Raw genomic sequence first — 13,837 nt, forward strand, 5'->3', positions numbered from 1 at the left:
CCGATCCCACAGACTCCCCCGGGGCCACCGACCCCCGGACCCCACTGACTCCCCCCGGTGCCACCAATCTCCAGAATCTCCGGTGCCACCAACCCCGGTTCCCCGGTGCCACCAAACCCCAGAAGCCCCGGTGCCACCAACCCCAGACCCCATAGACTGCCCCGGTCCCCCGGTTCCACCGACCCCCAAAACCCCCGGTGCCACCAATCCTGGACCCCAATTACTGTCCCAGATCCCCTGGTGCCACCGACCTCACCTCCCACAGGCTCCCCCTGGACCCTCCCAGGGCCACCGACCCCAGGACACCATTGTCTGTCCCCGTCCCCTGGTGCCACCAATCCCCGACCCTCCAGTGCCACGGACCCCTGGACCCCACAGACTGTCCCCACCAGGCTCTGGTGTGTCACCCGGTGGCTGTGGTGGGGTGAGCTCGCCCAAGAAGAGGGACCACGGAGGGACACCCCCCGACAGCCCCCACGGGTACGTGTCCCCACCCCATCCCTGCATTAAACCAGTGATGGTGGCGCTGCCGCTGACCCCTCCGTGCTCTCGGGGAGGGCTGGGAAGCTCCACGTGGCTCAGCCGGTTCGGTAGGATGCTCCCCACAACCATGGGGGTCCCGTGGGTCGGCCCCTCCCGACCGTGATGTCCCCCCATCCCGGCACACGGTGCCTGATGGAGCGGACGGACCCTGACGCGTCCCACCTCCAGAGCCCAACAGCTTCTCAGGACAGGAGACGGGACTAATCCAGAGTCCTAAAGTCCCTTCTTAGACTCAGGACTAATTTCTCTACCAATTCTTGGGAAAACTGCACTTTTAGAAGACGCCGGTGTCTGAATTGGTGACAATATTTACTTTACAGCCAGCTCTGGGGTGGGGGTTTCAAGGTCTCGGTGGTTCTGAGCTTCCCAGGAGCGGGGACAAGGAGGAGCAAGAACCAGGCACTTGCCCCAGGCTGCCAACGGGGTTATTTCATACCATAAACGTCAGATTCTATAGAAATTAGAAAGTTTGCTGAGTTGTCTTTCTCTCTCCCTCTCGATGGCTGCCACCCTGAGAATTCCTTGCCCCCGTGCCGGAGCCATGAGCCCTCCCTTCCTCCCGAAGCCACGTGTCCCCCATGGGCTGTCCCTGCTGGTGGAACGGGCTGAGGACAATCTTTCTCTATTTTATAATGGTATTGGGATCAATATTGGTTCTTTAGTGTTACTAATGCCAATTATTTAGTCTTATCCTCTCAAATCCATTTATATTTCAACCCTTGGGTTTCCTTGTTTTCCCCCATTCTCCTTCCCGGGTGGGGAGGGGTCACGGGGTGAGAGAATAATTGTCTAAATGACAATAAATTCTTGTGAGTTCCTCAAAACATAACACCTGGCAGCACCGGTGAGGAGACCCCCGGGGAGGAGAGGTGGCTGGGGGGGGGGCTGAGACAGGCACACACCCCCCTGGGCACCCCCTGTGTCCCCCCCGCCCCCCAAAACACACCCAACTCCCTCTGGTTCATCGGCTTTATTTGGTGGCTTGGCAAAGCGGGAAGAGGGGGAATTGCCCCCCAAAAAAGCACTTTGGGGGTGCAGGAGGGGGGCAGCGGGGCTGAGCTTGCATGGGCACAGGTTCATTTGTGCCCTGGGTGTGGGGGCACAGCCTCAGAGCTGGGAGGGGGCAGGAGGACCCCATGGCACGTCCCGGGGGCGACCGGACCCCCGGTTCCCTCCTCTCCACACCGTGCGGATGCTCAGCGCCTCCTGCAAGACACAGAGGGGGCTGCTGGGGGGGTCCCCACCATGGCCGGGGTCCCCGTCCCCAGGTCTCACCACCGTCCCCGGGCAGGGGTCCCACCGGGGCTCTGCCGTTACCTGTGGCGGCAGCAGGAGGCTGCGGGGGGGTCTCAGGGGCCGTGCCGGATCCTTGTCCTCCCGCCCGGCTCCCTCCTGCGTCATAGAATAGAATCACGGGATCTTTGAGGTTGGAAAAGACCTTTCAGATCATCGAGTCCAACCATCTGACAAACCCACCACTCACCCATGTCCCTCAGCACCACGTCTGCCCGGCTTTTAGATCCCTCCAGGGATGGGGACTCCACCACTGCCCTGGGCAGCCTCTGCCAATGCTTCACAACCCTTTCCAGGAAGGAATTTTTCCCAATATCCATCCTAAACCTCCCCTGGAGCAACTTGAGGCTGTTTCCTCTTGTCCCATCACCTGTTCCTTGGGAGAAGAGACTGACCCCCCCCTGGCTACCCCCTCCTTTCAGGGAGTTGGAGAGAGCGAGAAGGTCTCCCCTCAGCTCCTTGTCTCCAGGCTGAACACCCCCAGCTCCCTCAGCTGCTCCTCACAAGACCCCTCACCAGTGTCATTGTCATGCCCAGACCTGGGCAATGGGGTGGCCCAGGAACCAGCCTGTCCTGGTGAGTGGACATGGCTGGATGACCCCCCCAACACCTTCTGGTGTGTTGTGGCACCTCCAGACCTTTCAACCTCCATACCTCCAGACCCTTCACCGCTGGCTCCATACATACCCTCTTGCCTGGCTGAACCTCATCGTCTTCTCCAGTGTGCCAGGACATGGACCGTGACTCCTGCAGGGAGAGATGAAGGTGGAGGAGCTCCTCGGGGTGACACTGAGGAGCTGGTGGCACCAAGTGTCCTCCTTTCCCCCCATCCAGCTTCCCCCGGCCCCCACGGTGCAGCCATGGCCCAGCTCACCTCACTCAGGACGGAGAAACACCCCGAACAGGGTCTGTGCCGCCGATGGCCCCCGACGCGCGTCCCCTGTGAAGGGAAGGGTCGTTACCGTCCCTGCCAGAGCCCACGGCCACCCAGGGTCACTTTGGCTCCTGGTCATAGAATCACCAAAGAGTCACAGAATGGTTTGGGTGGGAAGGGACCTTAAAAACCACCCAGTGCCACCCCCTGCCCTGGGCAGGGACACCTCCCACCAGCCCAGGTTGCTCCAAGCCCCCTCCAACCTGCCCTTGAACCCCTCCAGGGATGGGGCAGCCACAGCTTCTCTGGCCAACCTGGGCCAGTCTCTCACCACCCTCACACCAAACAAGTTCTTCCCCACAGCTCAGCTCCATCTCCCCTCTTGCAGGGTCAAACCCTTCCCCCTCCTCCTCTGGCTCCCCTCCCTCATCCAGAGTCCCTCCCCAGCTTTCCTGGAGCCCCTTGAGGGACTGGAAGGGGCTCCAAGGTCTCCCTGGAGCCTTCTCTTCTCCAGCCTGCACCCCCCAACTCTCTCAGCCCCCCCTCCCAGCAGAGGGGCTCCAGCCCTCCCAGCATCTCCGTGGCCTCCTCTGGCCCCACTCTGGGGCTGCAAGAGGAGCCCTGGCAGAGCATACCGTAGAGAGCAGCCTCCCCCACCATGATGGTGGCCCAACACCATCCCCAGCCCCACCAGAGCAGCACAGGGAATGGGGAAGCTGGAAAAGCCAGTTTCCCAGGATTTGGCCTGTCCCCACATGGTGCGGGGTGCTGGTGACAGAGCCTCGTAACCCTTGGGGATGAGGTTTGCCCCCCAGGGTGCCAGAGCCGCGCCAGGGGAGGTTTCCGCCTCCCCATGGCCCTCTCCCCACATTCTCCCCCATTCCCAGCCCCGTTATTCCCCAAATTTACCCCCCTTTCCGCACACGACCAACCTCTCTTCCCCGCGCCACCTTCTTGGAGTTGCCGTGGTCGGCTCCGGCCACGGCCACGAGGGCCACGGTGGCAACGAAGCCACAGAGGAGCCACAGCCTCATGGCGCAGCGTGGGGGTCAGGGCTGCCCGGCTCAGGACGTCCCGGTGCCACCCCCCTCTCCCCGGCCTGGACCTTGTCCCCTGATGTCACCTGGTGTCCAGCCACGGTCGATGGGAGCGACCCGTCACCGCAGGACGCCGGGGAGAGCGAGGGACATCGGAGGGATCGGGAAGAGCCCCCTCTGCCACCCCGAAAGGTGGGTTGGAGGAAGCATCTCCCCAAAACTGGTATCGAGGGCCTCCTCCAATTCCTCTGCCCAGCTCTTCATCACAGCATCTTGGGCACAGAGCAGGTCCCGGTGCCAGGGGAGCCCTGAGCTCCCCAAAACACTGCTCTGCTCTTCTCTACAGGCACAGCGAAGAGTTCCACCAGCAACGGGGGGTTAAAGAGAGGATAAACTGAGAGAACAACTCACACGCCGTCGTGGAGAAGAGGAGTGAATCAAGGAGATGCCACATACATGAGACACAGGGCCTTTAGGAAATTTGTCGTGACTAAAGGAAAGAAAGAAATCCAGGAAAGTGGTTACACAGAAGCCAGAGTGAGTTTAAGAGAGGGCAGCTGGAGAACACGAGCACCGGCCTCAGTGCAAGACGCCGTGGAAATACTTTACGAAAACCCCTGAGCCTGAAGGACTCATTGCATCAGATCTCAGATTATTTGTAGTGAGAAATCAGAGATTTCGGGAGAATCAACTACCTTTCAGGCAAAAAAGGAGGCTGCAGCATGTTCGGCTTCCTCAGAAAAGGTGATTTTACTGCTCATGTGCCACTTTAATGCAAAGTTTGGAGACATTAAGAGCGTTTACAGACACTCAAGCAAAGGAATTCATTTCCAGAATTATTCTTGGCTCTTTGTCGTCGAGGTCTAGTGGTTGGAATTGCAGACGAAGGCCTGAACAATTACTCAATGCATCAAATTTCACTGCATTTTAACTGCATTTTTTTAGAGTTGGAAGGGACCATAGAGATCATCTAGTCCAACTCCCCTGCTGAAGCAGGATTGCCCAGAGCTAGAGCATGTTACTCAGGAGCATCCAGGCGGGTTTGAAAATCTCCAAAGAAGGGGACTCCACAATCTCCCTGGGCAGCCTGTTCCAGTGAAGTTTTTCCTCATATTTGAGTGGAACCTCTTATGATCCAACTTGTGCCCGTTGCCCCTTGTCCTGTCACTGGGAACCACTGAAAAGAGTCTGGCTCCCTCCTCCTTCAGCCCACCCTTGAGATACTTGTCAGCATTGATAAGGTCTCCCCTCAGCCTTCTCTTCTCCAGACTAAAGAGTCCCGGCTCTCTCAGTCTTTCTTCATAAGGGAGATGCTCTAATCCTTGAATCATAGAATGGTTTGGGTTGGAAGGGACCTCAAAGATCGTCTAGTTCCAACCCCCCTGCCCCCCCAGTCTCATGTCACCCACGTGTCATGACCTCAAGTCACAGGCGACAGGACAAGAGGAAATGGCCTCAAGTTACGCCAGGGGAGGTTCAGGCTGGATATTAGGAAAAATTTTGTCACTGAAAGGGTTCTCAGCCATTGGACTGGGCTGCCCAGGGAGGTGGTGGAGGCACCATCCCTGGAGGTTTTCAAAAGAGGGGTTGATGTAGTGCTGGGAGGTCTGGTTTAGTGATGGTGATGCTTCTTGTTTGTTGTGTGGGTGTCTATTTTTGTCAGTTGGGTTGACGGTTGGACAAGATGATCTTTAAGGTCCCTTCCAACCTAGAAGAAGGAGCTCCTCGGGGTGACACTGAGGAGCTGGTGGCACCAAGTGTCCTCCTTTCCCCCCATCCAGCTTCCCCCGGCCCCCACGGTGCAGCCATGGCCCAGCTCACCTCGCTCAGGACGGAGAAACACCCCGAACAGGGTCTGTGCCGCCGATGGCCCCCGACGCGCGTCCCCTGTGGAGGGAAGGGTCATTACCGTCCCCGCCAGAGCCCACGGCCACCCAGGGTCACTTTGGCTCCTGGTCATAGAATCACCAAAGAGTCACAGAATGGTTTGGGTGGGAAGGGACCTTAAAAACCACCCAGTGCCACCCCCTGCCCTGGGCAGGGACACCTCCCACCAGCCCAGGTTGCTCCAAGCCCCCTCCAACCTGCCCTTGAACCCCTCCAGGGATGGGGCAGCCACAGCTTCTCTGGCCAACCTGGGCCAGTCTCTCACCACCCTCACACCAAACAAGTTCTTCCCCACAGCTCAGCTCCATCTCCCCTCTTGCAGGGTCAAACCCTTCCCCCTCCTCCTCTGGCTCCCCTCCCTCATCCAGAGTCCCTCCCCAGCTTTCCTGGAGCCCCTTGAGGGACTGGAAGGGGCTCCAAGGTCTCCCTGGAGCCTTCTCTTCTCCAGGCTGCACCCCCCAACTCTCTCAGCCCCCCCTCCCAGCAGAGGGGCTCCAGCCCTCCCAGCATCTCCGTGGCCTCCTCTGGCCCCACTCTGGGGCTGCAAGAGGAGCCCTGGCAGAGCATACCGTAGAGAGCAGCCTCCCCCACCATGATGGTGGCCCAACACCATCCCCAGCCCCACCAGAGCAGCACAGGGAATGGGGAAGCTGGAAAAGCCAGTTTCCCAGGATTTGGCCTGTCCCCACATGGTGCGGGGTGCTGGTGACAGAGCCTCGTAACCCTTGGGGATGAGGTTTGCCCCCCAGGGTGCCAGAGCCGCGCCAGGGGAGGTTTCCGCCTCCCCATGGCCCTCTCCCCACATTCTCCCCCATTCCCAGCCCCGTTATTCCCCAAATTTACCCCCCTTTCCGCACACGACCAACCTCTCTTCCCCGCGCCACCTTCTTGGAGTTGCCGTGGTCGGCTCCGGCCACGGCCACGAGGGCCACGGTGGCAACGAAGCCACAGAGGAGCCACAGCCTCATGGCGCAGCGTGGGGGTCAGGGCTGCCCGGCTCAGGACGTCCCGGTGCCACCGCCCTCTCCCCGGCCTGGACCTTGTCCCCTGATGTCACCTGGTGTCCAGCCACGGTCGATGGGAGCGACCCGTCACCGCAGGACGCCGGGGAGAGCGAGGGACATCGGAGGGATCGGGAAGAGCCCCCTCTGCCACCCCGAAAGGTGGGTTGGAGGAAGCATCTCCCCAAAACTGGTATCGAGGGCCTCCTCCAATTCCTCTGCCCAGCTCTTCATCACAGCATCTGCTCCTCCTCCTCTTCCTCTGCCCAGCTCTTCATCACAGCATCTTGGGCACGGAGCAGCTCCCAGTGCCAGGGGAGCCCTGAGCTCCCTAAAACACTGCTCTGCCCTTGTCTACAGGCACAGCGGAGAGTTCCACCAGCAACGGGGGGTTAAAGAGAGGATAAACTGAGAGAACAACTCACACGCCGTCGTGGAGGAGTGGATCAAGGAGGTGCCACATATGTGAGACACAGGGCCTTTAGGAAGTTTGTCGTGACTAAAGGAAAGAAAGAAATCCAAGAGGAGTGAATCAAGGAGATGCCACATACATGAGACACAGGGCCTTTAGGAAATTTGTCGTGACTAAAGGAAAGAAAGAAATCCAGGAAAGTGGTTACACAGAAGCCAGAGTGAGTTCAAGAGAGGGCAGCTGGAAAACACGAGCACCGGCCTCAGTGCAAGACGCCGTGGAAATACTTTACGAAAACCCCTGAGCCTGAAGGACTCATTGCATCAGATCTCAGATTATTTGTAGTGAGAAATCAGAGATTTCGGGAGAATCAACTACCTTTCAGGCAAAAAAGGAGGCTGCAGCATGTTCGGCTCCCTCAGAAAAGGTGATTTTACTGCTCATGTGCCACTTTAATGCAAAGTTTGGAGACATTAAGAGCGTTTACAGACACTCAAGCAAAGGAATTCATTTCCAGAATTATTCTTGGCTCTTTGTCGTCGAGGTCTAGTGGTTGGAATTGCAGACGAAGGCCTGAACAATTACTCAATGCATCAAATTTCACTGCATTTTAACTGCATTTTTTTAGAGTTGGAAGGGACCATAGAGATCATCTAGTCCAACTCCCCTGCTGAAGCAGGATTGCCTAGAGCTTGGCAGAGCATGTTACTCAGGAGCATCCAGGCGGGTTTGAAAATCTCCAAAGAAGGGGACTCCACAATCTCCCTGGGCAGCCTGTTCCAGTGAAGTTTTTCCTCATATTTGAGTGGAACCTCTTATGATCCAACTTGTGCCCGTTGCCCCTTGTCCTGTCACTGGGAACCACTGAAAAGAGTCTGGCTCCCTCCTCCTTCAACCCTCCCTTGAGATACTTGTCAGCATTGATAAGGTCTCCCCTCAGCCTTCTCTTCTCCAGACTAAAGAGTCCCGGCTCTCTCAGTCTCTCCTCATCAGGGAGATGCTCCAATCCTTGAATCATGGAATGGTTTGGGTTGGAAGGGACCTCAAAGATCGTCTAGTTCCAACCCCCCTGCCCCCCCAGTCTCATGTCACCCACGTGTCATGACCTCAAGTCACAGGCGACAGGACAAGAGGAAATGGCCTCAAGTTACGCCAGGGGAGGTTCAGGCTGGATATTAGGAAAAATTTTTTCACTGAAAGGGTTCTCAGGCATTGGAATGGGCTGCCCAGGGAGGTGGTTGAGGCTTTTCAAAAGAGGGGTTGATGTAGTGCTGGGAGGTATGGTTTAGTGATGGTGATGCTTCTTGTTTGTTGTGTGGGTGTCTATTTTTGTCAGTTAGGTTGACGGTTGGACAAGATGATCTTTAAGGTCCCTTCCAACCTAGAAGATTCTGTGATTCTGTGTTTCACCCTGTCAGGGGGGCAGCGAGCGGCACGGCTAGGCCTGCCCGAAGGAAGGTCTCCAGCCCGAGTCTGGGGGGCTTCAAAATGTGGAAAAAACCCCACCATTGCTCTGGAAAATTCCCTCCCCGGCCAGTTCCTCCTTCCCCTGCGCACCCACCGAAGCTTTCGGGGGGCTTCCTGCGCTGCCAGTGCTCCTTTACCAGCCCATGGGCAGCTTTTCCCCCCCCAGGCCCCTCTCCCGAGGGCTGTTCTCCATCCCCCCGCCCCCAGCCGGAGCGGAGACCGGGGGTTGACCCAACCCCGCTGCAGGCCCCGCTCCCAGGGGTCCATCGGCGCTGGGGGACCGCCGGGGCCTGGTCCCGGTGGAGCCCCAGGGGGGGAAAAATAGGGAGCGGCGGCCCCGGCTCCACCAGGCCGCGTCCCGCGTTACTACGGCAACGGCGCCGGAAGGGGCGTGTCTTCCCTTGTAAACATCCGCTAACGCACTTCCTGTGACGAACACCGCCTGGCTTCCTGACCCGGAAGCCGTGCCGCTCTGCCATCACTCCTCCCGTCCCACGTGATGCCCGTTGGCCGCTCCCATTGGCTGGCTCTCCCCTCTTCATGCTCCTCCTCCTCCCGTCCCCGGCGCTGCCATTTTGTACCGCCCCGAGGGGCCGGGCCGGGCGCCGCCATGGCCCCGCGCTGCCGAGTGGGATGGGAGGGAGATCCCAGCAGCGGGAAGGGGGGCGCTGACAGGGCCTCAGCCTCCGGAGGCGACTCCTGTCAGGGCCAGGGAAAGATGTGAGGATACTGTGTGTTCTCCGGGCAGGTGGGTCCCCACGGCGAGGGGAATCCGCTGCCTGAGGGAATAATGGAGTCGGTGAGGTTGGAAAAGAGCTTTCAGGTCATCGAGTCCAACCATCTGACAAACCCACCACTGACCCGTGTCCCTCAGCACCACGTCTGCCCGGCTTTTAGATCCCTCCAGGGGTGGTGACTCCACCACTGCCCTGGGCAGCCTCTGCCAACGCTCTACAACCCTTTCCAGGAAGGAATTTTTCCCAATCTCCATCCTAAACCTCCCCTGGAGCAACTTGAGGCCGTTTCCTCCCATCGCCTGTTCCTTGGGAGAAGCGACACCACCTCGCCCCTCCCCAGCTACCCCGTCCTTTCAGGGAGTTGGAGAGAGCCAGAAGGTCTCCCCTCAGCCTCCTTTTCTCCAGGCTGAACACCCCCAGCTCCCTCAGCTGCTCCTCACAAGTTCTCCAGACCCTTCTCCTTGGTCTCCAGACCCCTCCCCAGCTCCGTTGCCCTTCTCTGGACACGCTCCAGCCCCTCAATGTCTTTCGTGTGATAACGGGACCAAAACTGGACCCAGCTGTCGAGGTGGGGCCTCACCAGTGCCCAGTACAGAGGGACCATCACTGCCCCAGTCCTGCTGGCTGTGCTTCCTGACACAAACCACTACAAATTCATCCTAGTTTTGCTAGAAATCTGCTGAATGGCTCTTTATTTTCAGTAATTTTACACAGAGAACGCTGCAGGGTTCTGCATGGTACATCACCAGCTGCTTTCCTAAGTGGCAACTGCACATTCTCATCAAGAAACGAGGTCCCCCTTTAATTTTGTAGCCTCAAAATCTTTCTCCCTTCACTTTGCTTAAATTAATAGTGGGAAAACTCCCAGAGCAGCCTGCCTGCGGGTGGGACAGACCAGTGAGTGCGACAACATGGACAATAATTTAAAATACTTTAATTAGGAAAGACTGCAGCTATCAGCTCGGCCAGACAAGCTACTGACTGGCTGCCCGTCCTTCACGTTCCACCTTCCTGTGTTTCCTCTTATCCACCCCCATCCTGCCTTTTTTCCTTTGGGCTTTCCCCCCAAGCCTCCCAGATGATCCCAGTTTGCCCAGCAGGTGCTGAATAACGAGTTTTACACCCGCTCACCCGCCTCCCCAAGCTGTTTCTTCCCTCCGATGGCTCCAGGGAGGGATTTTTTTCCCTGCAGGAAAGAAGGTCCTGAGCCTTCATCTGGATGGAGCCCAGCATGGCCACCGCCACGGCTCAGCCGTCGATGGGAACGGCGAGGGGCCACAGATCCTTACTCCCTGAGTAGTGGGCCAGCTCCAAGTTCTGGAGAACGGAGTCCAGCATGTGGTCGACGCTCTGGATGACCATTTTATAGGCATTCCGCATCGATTCGTAATTCAGATAATTGCTTTCATCTGCTTTCACATTCCCCTTGACGTTCAAGGTCTGGATCAGCTCTGCCTCGCAGTTGATGTAGGCCTTGGTGTGCATACCTTTCCTCTTCACTTCCACAGCCACGTTTGTGGGTTGGGAGGTGGCCACAGAAGACACCCCAGGAGGGAAAAACCCTTCTGACGTCGCCCCTCGGGAGCTTCTCTCCCTCCGAGGTCGGGGGGACGCAACCTCCTGGTTTGCAGGAGAAGAACACACCCCACACCTTCCCTCTGTGTGGTTGTCTTCTGCCTCGGAAAGAAGGGCCTCGGGTTCCGAAATATGGTCAGTGTCGAGGGAACCCAGAGGGAACTCCAGTTTTTTGTTGACCCAAGGCCTGTAATGCCACAAAATCCTCCTGGCTTTCCTGACGAGTCGCCCGATGCGGGATTTTCGCACCATCATGCGGCGAGGGACCGAACGGGCTCTGCGAGCGTGACCGACGACGTTATGAACTCTGTGCTCGTAATGAATCCTCCGCAAGTGAAAGTAATCGTGGTCTTTAAGCATCCAGACATTGTCCTCGTCCTGCCTGCAGTAGCTGTGCTCCCTCAGGGGACGGCGGGCGCACCACAAGAGCTGCGCCTCGCTAGGCACAGAGTAAGAGTGGTCCCTCCAAACCACCACGATCAGCTCCTCCAGAGACAGTTCCGAATTTCTCTGGGAAAAGGCGCATGGACTTTTGGGGCTGCCCCTGTGAAATCCCTCCCTGTCCTCACCCTGCAGGTGTTCCTGAGGATCTGACCTTTCCTTCTGCTGTTCCGTCGCCGGATGAAGCGGGAATCCTCCGCTTTGGCTGACGTTTGCCGTCACCCCTTGTTCATTCTCCAGTTCTCCGCCCTCCCCAGGCCACGAGGCTGTTTGTGTCTGGGCTTGGCTTTCCACTGGCTCCACTCCTCTGCTGGCCACCTTGGCCGGCAACTGGCTCCCCTCCCCGAGACACTTGAACTTGTTCCACAGCCTTCTGGACCGGAGACGCCACTGCGTGCGCTGTCCTCCTGCTGAGAGAACATTGGGAAGAGTTTGCTATCTTCCTGGCTGGGACATCGTGATGGGATGGGGAGAGAGAGACTGGGGGGGGAATAAAAATAAACCGTTTTCCCCAGTTTAGGGGCCTCCTGGTGTCCACATCCCCCATCTTCGCCTGGATGGGCAGGAGAAGCCTGTGCAGCAATGACCAGGAGCAGCACAGGGGACAGGGGAACACCTGGGGACAGGGAAGGGGCTGGAGCCCACCTGGGGCTCTTTGCTGAGGAGGTGAGGAAGGGGGAAGACCAGGACTCACCTTCATGGGGGGTCTCTGTCCTCTCCTCTGGCAAATGCTCCCCTGCACCAGGCCACCAGCCTGAAGAAGGTTCCTCCAGCCACCTCCTGTCCTCCTCACCTGTAGGAAAACCAGACAGATGTCACCTTCCTGGTGAAGGAAGCCCTGTCCACTGCCAGCAGCCAGAAGGCCACCACCCTGCTCCACAGGTAACTGAATTGGGGGGAGGATCCTCCGTGGGTCGAAGGGGACAGGGGCAGCCTCTGTTTCCCTTTGACATTGCAGCTGCCCGACATGGGAGACACCTCAAAACAGGCAGTGAGGAGGGATTTAGGCAAGTGGGGACCCCAGAGATACGGTGGTGACACCTACAGAGGAGCTTGGGGTGGCCTTTGGAAGGTGCTACCACTCCCCACTGAGGGACGTGGTCCTGCAGGGGGTGTTGGATTGTTCCTGCTCACCTGGAGAAGGGCTGTCCTGTCCGTCCCCCCTCACTGGGCTCAGGGGTGCGGAGACCCACGGCTCTTCCCCACGCTCCAGCCGGAGTAAAACGTCAGGTTTGGGGCCTGGGTAACCTGGGGGGTGGAACAGAGGGTGATGTTTGAACCCAAACGCTAGGAATAAACTGTTGACAGGAGAAAATAAAGTCACACACCAACCCGACTAGAAAAGCCCAAGCAGAAAAACCACCACAATAGGGGAAAAAAAAAAAGGAAGAGAGACACCGGAGCTGCTGCCAGCGCTGAATTTATTCCCAAGGAGAAGGGAAAAGCCCTGATGGGAGGATGGGAAGTGACTCCCAGCTCTGCTGACAGGCTTTCCCAGTGAGCCGTTATCTGCTGCTCATCCTGGGAGCAGCTCCTGGCTGTGGGATGTCCTCCCAGATAATCAGAGATCTCCGTCCCGTCCTGGTGGCAGTGGACAAGTCCTCTGAAGGCTTCAGGGGACGTTTGATGGGGCTGCTCCCCCGCACCTTGCTTGGTAGGTGCTACTCTTAAACTAGTTGGTCTTCAAGGTCCCTTCCAACCTCGACAATTCTATGGTTCTGTGACACTCCTGCCCAGGGGAGGGGACAGAGCTGTTGACTCGTGGCCAGGACCCCCCCAGAAGGTCCCTGCCTGACCTCAGGACGGGCTGCTCACGGTGGTTACATTTTCCACAAGGGACAGCAGCTCAGAGAGACCCCCAAATCCTGCGTCTGGGTCTCTCAAAGAGACTGGAGGACACCAGGTGCTCGGAGCAGTTATCCCAACCCTGTCGCCATCGTTCGAAAGACACTGATGGGGTCCCTCAAAGTGCTGGAAGCCACGCACTTCTGATGGACACAAATATGACGGAAGCCCCTGTCGTGTCCCCCATCCCTGCCCTGGAATTAAAATTGGAAGGTTTACCCAGGGACGACAAGAGCCCGTAGTTGTCCAGCATGACGCTGCGGTACAGCTCCCTCTGCTCCTCCTCAAGGGCCTCCCACTCTGCGTGGCTCAAATAGACGGCGACGTCTTCGAAGGTCACCGGTTCCTGCCAGAAAAGCATCGCAGCCTTGGTCAACCCTGACCCTGAACCCCCCTCCAGGGATGGGGACGGCAGTGGTGGCAGGAAAGCCCTGTCTCATGGAAATCACAGAATGGTTTGGGTGGGAAGGGACCTTCAAACCCCCCCAGTGCCACCCCCTGCCCTGGGCAGGGACACCTCCCACCACACCAGGTTGCTCCAAGCCCCCTCCAACCTGCCCTTGAACCCCTCCTGGGATGGGGCAGCCACAGCTTCTCTGGCCAACCTGGGCCAGGCTCTCACCACCCTCAGGGGGAAGAGTTTCCTCCTGAGATCTCACCTAAATCTCCCATTTTTAAACTCAAACCCCTTCCCTTTCATCCCACCACCCCCCCCCCCCCCCACT

General features: G+C 58.1%; 1 protein-coding gene across 2 annotated transcripts in view; it reads right to left on the bottom strand.

Moving 5' to 3' along the window:
* Positions 1 to 9,984: 9,984 nt before the first annotated feature.
* Positions 9,985 to 13,837, bottom strand: part of LOC106896041 — a 4,336-nt gene continuing 483 nt past the window's right edge. The window contains exons 2-5 of one of the 2 annotated variants that reach the window (XM_014955754.1): positions 13,332 to 13,458; positions 12,402 to 12,515; positions 11,962 to 12,060; positions 9,985 to 11,674 (exon numbers count right to left, since the gene is read on the bottom strand). In XM_014955754.1, coding sequence (XP_014811240.1) covers positions 10,500 to 11,674; positions 11,962 to 12,060; positions 12,402 to 12,515; positions 13,332 to 13,458 — 1,515 coding nt within the window. In that variant the 3' untranslated portion in view covers positions 9,985 to 10,499. Of the gene's footprint in view, positions 11,678 to 11,961; positions 12,061 to 12,401; positions 12,516 to 13,331; positions 13,459 to 13,837 lie in introns of both variants that reach the window. The other variant, XM_014955753.1, reaches the window with a different exon arrangement.

This window comes from Calidris pugnax, unplaced genomic scaffold, assembly GCF_001431845.1.
Source record: "Calidris pugnax isolate Ruff unplaced genomic scaffold, ASM143184v1 scaffold272, whole genome shotgun sequence".
In the NCBI taxonomy this organism is placed as follows: Eukaryota; Metazoa; Chordata; class Aves; order Charadriiformes; family Scolopacidae; genus Calidris; species Calidris pugnax.